Source organism: Apostichopus japonicus, chromosome 4 (assembly GCF_037975245.1).
Source record: "Apostichopus japonicus isolate 1M-3 chromosome 4, ASM3797524v1, whole genome shotgun sequence".
In the NCBI taxonomy this organism is placed as follows: domain Eukaryota; kingdom Metazoa; phylum Echinodermata; class Holothuroidea; order Aspidochirotida; family Stichopodidae; genus Apostichopus; species Apostichopus japonicus.
Genome location: NC_092564.1, coordinates 21,064,604 through 21,074,827, shown reverse-complemented (window position 1 = coordinate 21,074,827; position 10,224 = coordinate 21,064,604). Strand labels below are relative to the sequence as shown.

General features: G+C 36.2%; 1 protein-coding gene across 3 annotated transcripts in view; it reads right to left on the bottom strand.

Moving 5' to 3' along the window:
• Window positions 1–298: 298 nt before the first annotated feature.
• Window positions 299–10,224, bottom strand: part of LOC139966798 (nuclear hormone receptor E75-like) — a 142,548-nt gene continuing 132,622 nt past the window's right edge. For all 3 annotated transcript variants that reach the window (XM_071970161.1, XM_071970162.1, XM_071970163.1), the window contains one exon: window positions 299–5,947. In XM_071970161.1, the coding sequence (XP_071826262.1) occupies window positions 5,736–5,947 (212 nt within the window). In that variant the 3' untranslated portion in view covers window positions 299–5,735. The remainder of the gene's footprint in view (window positions 5,948–10,224) is intronic.

The following is a 10,224-nucleotide window of genomic DNA, read 5'->3' as shown; positions in this document are numbered from 1 at the left end:
CTCTGTAAAAAGATGTTATGGCTGAAGATGCAAAATCTGAACAGAACATTTCAAAATCGGGATGAATAATTTGTACATATGACTGAATTTTCTAGATTGAAAGGTTTGATGAAAATGTAATAAAAAGGATAATTGAACGTCTGCAACTACCCTTGTAATATAGCAATGAAATATTAAAATGATCACCTACTCACTGCCTAGAACATGACTCGTCACAACAAGATCTCTCATGAAAGGGTTAAGTTAGCGATGTAATGACATCTTGACAAAGATATAACAAAACAAGGTATGATAATAATTGTGGTGTAAAGATGAATGTTTACATGAAGACAAAACATCACAGGCAAAAGGGTGCAATGAAATGCAGAAGAGTTGTTGTTAGCAAGAATTGTTTTGTAAGTCATCTTAAAGGTAAACACACAACAACAAAAAAGAAAAAAAGAGAAAAATATCAGGATAGAAAGAGTATAAAGTTACCCTGGTTTAAACAAAGACCAAGTCACAGGCACTGGTCATCATTTTCAATATTTTTATATAATATTTTCATGATACGGAACTGAGATTGTTTTTATGATTTGTTTAATGTACATGATGTTTTATTGTTAGGCTTAGGTGGTATCCTCTTTGTCTTGCAATAAAAGGAAATGATAACATACAGGAAATAAACATGAAAATAACAACATCATTTCCAAAATGTTAAAGTTGTTTCAAAGTTCTAAATGTCAAAACAGAAGTATATCGGTTACAACTTTAATGAAAACCAATGCCTCCTGCCTTCCAGCATCCCATCTACTCTCATCGCCCTACACGTCAAACACATGCAAAGGAAAACAGTACCATGCTCATTTTTATCTTGTCATATGGATAACTATTTCTTGGTAGATAAGGTTTTTCTCTAGGATGCTTAATGCCACATGAAGAGTCATTAATGTATCCCTTCATGCACTCAGCGGCCTACATACTAGCTGGTCCCCATAATGTACCTCTACAATACATCTCCATGTACCCAACTGTACATATAGACAGGATCCATACTTATGAGATACCCTCACTTTATCCAACATACTGAGACCCTCATGGCAGGGCATCACGTGTTTAGTCAGACTTGTTCATTACTGAACACCAAAATTGGCGGTTCCCGTTAAAGCTTTCCCTTAATAGAATTATCCAACTGCATAGGATATTATCATGTAAGAATTAATGCACAACCTTTAAAATAGATCATTATATACCTCCTACTACCATCATCTATGAACTATACAATATAAAATCCAGTATTCTTTAACACCATTCAAAACCTAGTGCTTACACAATCTATATATAATGTGTAACATTCACCATGTCTACACAACACCACAAATGTGAAAACAGGTGAGCAGTTGCTGTGTAACCTTCACCTTATTAGTGCCGGATTCAAGAGTTGTGTGTAGGAGAGGGGGGGTGGGAGGGGGTTGCAGGGGTATCATGATCTGCTCAGTACCCAAAGGCAAATCGATTAAGTTTAATATGTGACAGACACTCTTTGTTCTATGATATGAGGATAATAAAATACCACTCTTTACAATTTTATTGTTTGATGACATCAATGGAAAATATTGCATAGGGCTTTTATCCACCTCTTTTTTTGTTTGGCTAACCTTGAGTTGTTTTGTACAAAACACTTATTGAGTTGTGGTTTCAATTGAGTAATCTGGTTCACACCTTGACAGGATCTGAACTGGTAATGGTCTCTCCTTTATTGAAAACTGAAGTAGGGCACAGCACAAGAAGAATTCAAACAGGAAACCAAATTGAGCATGCCAGTTCACAATAGACTAAAGTGTATGATGTGACCTCCACTGAACTTACAGCAGCAGTTCAAGCTCTCTCTCTACTTGTAAACTGTGTGTGTCTCTACTAAGGAATAGTGCACTAGCTGTACCAGACAGAAGAATTCATTACATGCTGTGTATGCAGAGAGAGACCTGTGATTTCATATTGAATCTTCCAAATCCAACTGTAACATACACCAGGATTGACAGAAAGTACATTCAAGGGCTGCATAAAATATGGAATCCCCCTAGGGAAGCAATCGCCCTACCACCTGATGAAATTTTCACATTCCTCCAAAGAGTTTTGTCTTCTGCCTATAGCTTTATAAAGTAGGGTATGCAGCCCTGGTCTCATTGGAGCCGACTCATATGAAGGGGGAGGGGGGGGGGGGGTGTCTAAGGGACAAATCCCAGAAAACAAATGAACTTTTAGATGTCAAGTGGTGCTGGCATTTACAGGCAATCTAGACTATATCAATATTAACTATAATTCTGTCTAAATGCAACTTTGTGCTGATAACTACATTTGAATTTGTGTGAGAAACGTTGAAGGAGGGAGGGGGGGGGGGGAGGATGGGTCGCAGATCTGTGTCTGTATATCTCTTTAATTAGACTAAAGCATAGCAGTTATGTTTTAATATCACACACTAATTCAATAAGTGTGACTCAAAGTTACTACCTAATACAAAATTAAGCATTTATGAAACGTTCCTGCCCACATTTCTATGTGACATTATTTAATATCCAGCAACTGGAGCTAAATATAGAGACCAAATGCTACATCTACTGCTGATTTAGTCACCAATCAAGTCAAGAGTCAATGATGCCCCTATAAATGGGAACAGTGATGAAGACAGCCATTTTATTGGACTTGCAGGCATTACTTGGCGTCAGTCAAACTCTGTTGTAAATATTTATAGGTTTTGCAAGACAAGCTTAATGCATGGCTGATATAACACAGTAAACCAGCAAAACACGGTAGTGGCCAGGAATTGTTTGATTGCTATGCAGTGTCTACAGACTACATCACCACAAACTAATTTATGTTCCCATATCTTGTATTTATATTGAATATAAAGCTGCCGTCATGATTATTCCCTAATAACTTCCACTATCAAAGAAAATAAAGAGAGGGCAGAAAAAGGGGGAAAAAATGCAGAAAAATATAATAAAGCACAAAGTTTTAAAAAAAAAATCAACAGAAGAAATATCTCTTTTGAATAAGTTCTCAGCTTGTATGCCTCTCAAGGCTCAACGGTTTCCTATTATATATGCAAAGCCGCTAAGTAATGGTCTGATTAACATTTCATAACACACTTCAGGCGAAAGGCTGAGAAAATTGCAATCAATAGCAGCGACTAAGCAGCCTTGGTACTTTGCACAGATAAGACGAATAGGAGAGCTAGCTAAAATGGAATCTGGTACTTTGAGCTAAAAGATGTAGATAATCCAGAGATTAGACACAAACAGAAAAATTACTATCAAGTAGGTCATTCGAATGACCAGAGATAACCTCTGCCCTAATCAAACAGGAAGGAAAAAGATATTTCAGTAGATGGCGGCGGTTGGGGGATAGTAAGACATTTTTTGGATTTGCAAATGACAAGGATATAATTTAATTGAAAAAGTCAAGTCAATTGAAACATACTTCAATTCATAAAGTTTGTTCTAACCCAATTATGCCAACAACAAAAAAAAAACAGACCAAAAAAATAGTGGTTACGAACCTTCTAAATGTTGAGAATATTAAAAAATCATTCCGCAAACATAACAGTTTGCCTCAAAGACAGCATACGTTTAAATAACTTTGTTATATACTGGGTGCGACTGCCTCTAAGACAACATATGCTTAAATTGCTTTGTTATATACTGGGTGTGGCTGCCTCAAAGACAGCATATGCTTAAAGTGAGAGTTGAACTTTCATACAAAGCCTTGGACAGTGAAAAGCAAAACAGGACCAGGAAGCCTATAGTTTACTTGGGCAAGGGGTGGGTGAGGGATAACTTGGTGGATTTTTATCTGCTTTCCAACTTCACTGCCTTTGAATTTTTAGGTCTGTACATTGGTGTATATACAAAAGCAGAATTGGCAGCAGGCCAAAATGGAGATAGTATGGGAAGGTTAACAAAATGAAAACATAATCAAACTTGCTGCAGAGATAATTATGATCATCTAGCTCATAGATACTTCAGCAAATCTATTTTACAAAATATATCTTTGTTCCACATGTGAGCTACTTCTATTGTTTAGGATACTGCCTGGTACTTTAGAGGACTGATTTACTATAAGAACAGTCTGTTCTGCAAGAAACATCTAGTACCAGCTTCAGCAGATCAACAAACCACCAAACATACAGTAGCAGGAAGAAAAAAATTATGATCCATTTAGAAGAAAACAAACGTTAAAAAGTAAGCATTTACGGCTGAAAATGTAAAATTGATTCATCTTTTAGCATTTGCTGTTATTTATGGTAGCTGTTATCACAACAAAGTTGCTGACTTGATTCAACAGAGAAAGAGAAACAAACTTGAAAAGTGACTATGCTTGCGGATATTCCAGCCTGATTTAAAAGAGGTTCCAAACTTTTGTCCTCTGACATTTAATCAATGTCTCTGGTTAAGCCATTGACATGCATCTCATTCCATATTTACACAAGCCAAATACCGCCATGAACCTCAACAGAATGAAAATGGTCGGGCTGAAAAACGATCTTGTATTGCAAAGACAATGACGGCAGTGTTAATGAGAAACCTCGGCTACACGGCACGTGAAAAAAAATGGTGCTTGTCACGCAATTTGCCACCTTGCATGCATTGACAATGACCCTGTGTCATCAGCTGCCCAATCTTGTTAGAGTCACGTTTCTTTCGTTTCTTTGCTAACATCTGGCTCTGTCTAAATATTTACATCAGTTATGCGTGCCCCGATTTCCACTGACATCAGAAACAATGTTTGCCCCATCTACACATTGGCGGCAATGGCCGACACTAATGCAGCACACTCCGCAAAGTAAATTCCATCCTTTCTCTCAAAATAATAAAAGTGTGTCAATAAACTCTGATTTGAACCTACTTTTCGAGTGAAATTGGTTAAGAAACCAGTTTCTCTCTAGCCTTTTTTTTTTCTTTTCTCTTTCTTCATCTTTCATTGTTAATCTTGATTTATTCAAGACTCTTCTAGTGCTGCCCATTTGGTAATCTCGGAATCTTTTCGATAACTTGTCGGTTATCTCCTCGAGATTGTGACAGGCAAACAATTCTGTCTTTTCTTACAACTTTTTTCACAACTTATTTTGCTAAATTTTAATTGGTCAATTAAACAATAATGCTTTCATGCCATTAGATATTGCCCTAGAGCTGATATCTTTTGTAAAATGTCCATGCTTGAAAAGAAAACAACTCCATTTGTGCCATTGTATTTAAAAAAAGAACTTTAATAAGATTAAAATAACTTTGAGGGAAAACATTTCTTTTCCAAGTCGGCCTAATATACTGTTATTATAAATAACTTCATGCATTGTGCATATTCTGTACCCTGTAAGACAATACCTCATCATTCTTAAGTATACCCCAAAAGGTGCTAATTGAAACTTCAAGTCAAAACACCTGTGGAACCTTTTCTGGTGAACACCAATTTTGTCAGCCTCTCCTTTTTTACCCTGTTTGCTTATGTTTTTTAATTTTTTAATTTTTTTATTATAAATATTGTTGCTTTGATTTACTGCAAGCTTAGATGCAGAATGGCCTTCCACAATTCTCCTCTATTTTTCACTGCTACCAGAGGCCATGATGAACTCCACCTGCCATTTCTCTCTGACCTTTGACCTTAACAAGCCAGTGATATTTTACTCTCTGTCCATGAGTCAAAATATGCTGGGATTCTCTGTCAAATATCGAAGTCCTGGGGTGACCCTGGCAAATTGACTAGCTACTTGTACTTGACGTGAGTCGTTTCTCGGAGGTAAGCTCTAGATATGTTGTGGACAGAGTCCGTAAGGTGGGCATAGACATTAGGAGCTGTGCCAAGAGACATGGGAAGCAAGACTTGTTTCTGGACATGAGGCATCCTGAGAGACAATTCAGTATCTTTTCTTGGAGAATTTCTACTTGTTGTCTGTTCTGGATACCTTGAAGATCTGCAGAAATATAAGGGAAAGAAAATAATACATAATTATATAAATCATGAAAAGTAATATCACCAGTTTATCACACTACTGTCATGAATTAAAGCATCTGAACTCCTAGCTGCCTTGTACAGCACTGAGCATAACCAATAGGCTGCTTGTTACAAGACTTGAGAAACAGATAAATAGGCCCAGCATTATAACCTGCATTTAAAAACAAATCAAATTATATTTGTGCCTGCCATCAACTGATCAGATTAAGTACCAGCACATTACACAATTTCTCTTTTTGGCGAAGGGAAGCACAAATCAAATTAACATCTGTAAAAACGATGAATGCGAAAGTCAAACTTGGGGGAAGTCTGCTCAACTTTCATAATATATAAGTAATAAAATATACCTGAAATGCAAATAGAATGGAAACTTAAAATATCTGCAAAGATGAAGATCTCCAGAATGTTAGAGCAGTTTGATTAATATTAAAACAGATTTGAAATAGCAAAAAACACTTCGTTACACATTATTCAAGCAAACCCATGTATTATTCTATACCAGCTTGGTTACACACATAGCTGGAGTTGTTGGGCTGAAGGAAAGAGGAGCTGGGGGTCGGGCGAGATGGATACCTTTTGTCTGATTTCCTGTTGGAAGTGAAATTTATCCATGGATATTTGCCAAAACAATTAAAAAGTTTGTCTGCTGTTAACGTAGAAGCATTCAAATTAGAAGTTGCCGATTTGGCAAGTACAGTTGAAGTAACCGTGTCAATTGTTTATTAAAGCAACAATCATTGTTAAACTGTTAATTTACCAGGGTTTTGATGTTGTTGCAACTATCTGAATGCTCAAAATCAGTGGCTCCTTTAATAACAAATGTTGATATGTCCTGAAAGCTGTTACAACTCATGTCACACAAATTTAAATCTTAGAAAACTTGTTATATTTACAAACCATTGAGGATTTCATATGCCAGCTTGACCTTTTGTGGTTAAAGCTGTTGGCAGACTGGAACGTCCATACATGTATTATGCTATTAGGGGAATGCTTACATGATAAATTCTAAATGGTTGGGGGATTGATGCCTATGAAATTCAACATAATACATAGCTTTAAAGATCCAATGAATTATAATCCAACGGAAGAATATTTAATCCTCATTATATGATCACTTAAGAGGAAGCCTAGTTAAAATATGAGGCATCCATCATTACATAGTAGTATTAAAATTACCACATGCATAAATACATCTTGCAAGCTAATTACCCCAATGCCTTTATTAAACAGTACAAGACAAAACAGTAATTCAAGACGCAAGTGAAGATGCAAAGCTTCCGCTGTCCAGGAAAAGTTTATGCATGTCAATTAGGGAGAAATTTGATTTGCAGGGCAGCAATGACCAAACTGATTCAAGTAGAGGAAATCAAACAAGTCTAAGTGCAGTCTGACCGTCGCCAGTAATCTGACCACATGCAATTATCAGAGTGACCAGGGCACATATGACACTTTAAGGATGGTGTATTTAAAAAACTATTCATTATCACTGATGGTGTCAGTTGGTCCATTTTTAGCTTTGACTATTATTAAAAATAGCAATAAACTAGTATCATGGACAGACAGAAATCATGCAAATTTGAGATGTCAAAGTTTTCTTTCTGATAAATACTGATCAAGTGACAGTATGAATAGAATTTGCATGCATTATCAATCAACATACAGTAGTTCTGTTCACACTGATTCAAGGACATCATATTAACAAAATATGAAGTCATACATATTCAGTTAAAGTGGTACTACATGTGCTCACAATGATCAAGGGACTGCTGTACGGTCATAATTCTTGATTAGGGGATATATAATATATTAACAGAATGTTCATACATTATCAGTCAGCACACTACATACATTATCAGACATCAGACATCCAATGAAATGATGAGGGTACAGTACGGTCAGAATACTCATACATGATCACATTAACAATGTACTATTCACAAGGATTGTAGGATTTCAGAGTAGGAACAACAGTTTAGTACATTATTGGTCAACACACCATTACAATGACGAAGGAAAAGTATATGAACATGATATTCTTACATTATCAGTAATAATTACAATGCTATCATTTAAAGCATATCTGTAGGAATGATGGCAATAATTGTCAATCAAACAATATATTCATTAGATTTGTCATCAGAGTTGTAAATTCCTCACATATACATCTTTGTCTTTAGCCTTGCCAGAAAGGATTCATCCAAAGGAATAAACAATTTTAATGAATATCATCATAAAAATGAAATAAATGAATGTCATGAAAGTTTGATAATTTGATTATATTTCCAGTTGTTACTTGAGCCTAACATTTGTCAGAATTATTCCAACAGTTTCATTCTGCTGTGAGCCACAAGGATGGTTCACTCAACTGACACTGTTAGAGATGACATGCTTGAACCTTATAATCATAAAAGCCAGGTGTGTTTACTTCCTAATATTGTACTACATAATACACTTGCCGTCCTCATGCCCTAGCTAGCTAGTTAGCTCCATGCCAGACCAATACGACACATGTCTTTTTTGCAAGCTCAGCACTGCATGCTGCATGTTCCGCACAGCTCTGCAGTTTATTATTGAGTTCTTTATGGCCATTATACACATCTCAGACTTTAAGCTATCTGCATTAACTTATAGATCCCATGTTTACTACCATGACAAACACACATACATCACCAGTAAATCCTTTAAATCTTGAATTATATATTTTCTTTGCCATATATTAAATGGTCTCCTGCCAACAAGCACGTTTCATAAGATGATGACAACGATGCTGCTGTGTGCAGTGCCAGGGCAGTTCAATGCCCCAGAAACAATTATTACTCACAACTAGTTCTTTACCCAAAGGCTACAGGACAGAATGGCAATCTCATGCATATGCAATAAGGTTTATGAGTCAGATAAGGCAGGGATTGGCAAAGCCGGAATGAATTGCCAAGAAAATGCTTTCATATTTGCCGTTTGTGAAATCACCCAAGAACTAATTGTCAGTGAAGTGTGAAACTTAGAAAGCAAATGCAAGCTCGGTGGGGCACAGTAAGGAAAGATTGAAGGAAGGCTTATTTGAAAAGGAGAAAGATAGGGAGACATTAAAAGAAAAGAAATAAAATATGAGGGTAAAAAATAGAACATAAACTTTGCCATTGTGAAAGTCACTTGCACTTTCCTTGTGTTCCATTTTCCATACTCAAGATTCAAGGATGTTTGAGAGTAAATGCCTGAGGCTATGATGGAGAAATGGCTCTATACCCCACTCTTTAATTTAATTTTTGAGGGGATTGTTTCCGAGTACTTGCATTTTCATTCTCCTTGAGCTTACAGGAGCAGATGAATGCAGCAGGAAAGTTGCAGTTCACTGTCAGGCTATCACTTAAAATCTTTTGTCCTCATAAATGATTCATCCTTTTGGAGAGGAATACATCCCCATTTCCCAAGTAACCTCAACCTGGTTTTTATAAGCAAGAAATGTTTATGAACATATCCCTGATTCAGGTAGTATTTTATCTTTAAGCATTTTATCTGCATTCCCTCCCCCAGCCCCCCTTCTCTCTGGCATCTCATTCAACAACAAAAAGTCTTGAGGATATTGAGATTCTAAATTAAGAGTGGATTTGTGGTTTTACAAAGAAAGGGATTAAATGGCAAAAGATGATCACTGGGAGAGACATTACCATTTATCAAGATTTCATTGCATTATTAATGATGTTTTCATATGTCTAAAAGATCTAAAAGATCGACTGACTCAAAAACTGTGGTATTAAAAATACTAGACACAACAAATCAAGAGTTTGTTGTTTACAGGCAATTCATTTTTGTGCCAATGTAAATGGCACAAACTCACATAACTTGCATGGTATCAGAGTTCCATAGTAGAGTGAGGAAAGTAGGGGGGGGGGGGGGAGTGGGAGTGTGCCAATACATAGACACAGAAGCATTTTTTATAGAAGCATGTTTTAGAAGGGATATTTATTGCACCACCACTGGATATCGTCATAGTTAGTAATAACTGAAACAACTTAGTTTCAAGATGACAAGTTAATATGCCTTGAAATTGATTGTACTTCTTCCAAATTGATTCATATGACTGAGAGATTCCAAGATAGTTTCATGGAACAGCTTAAAATATCTACCACCTTTCCTCATATCATCTTTTATAAGTAGAAAACCCAGTCTTAACCACACACAAAAATTCCGACATTTTGTTATATATTCACAGACTATTAATAAATTGTGTTATTTGAA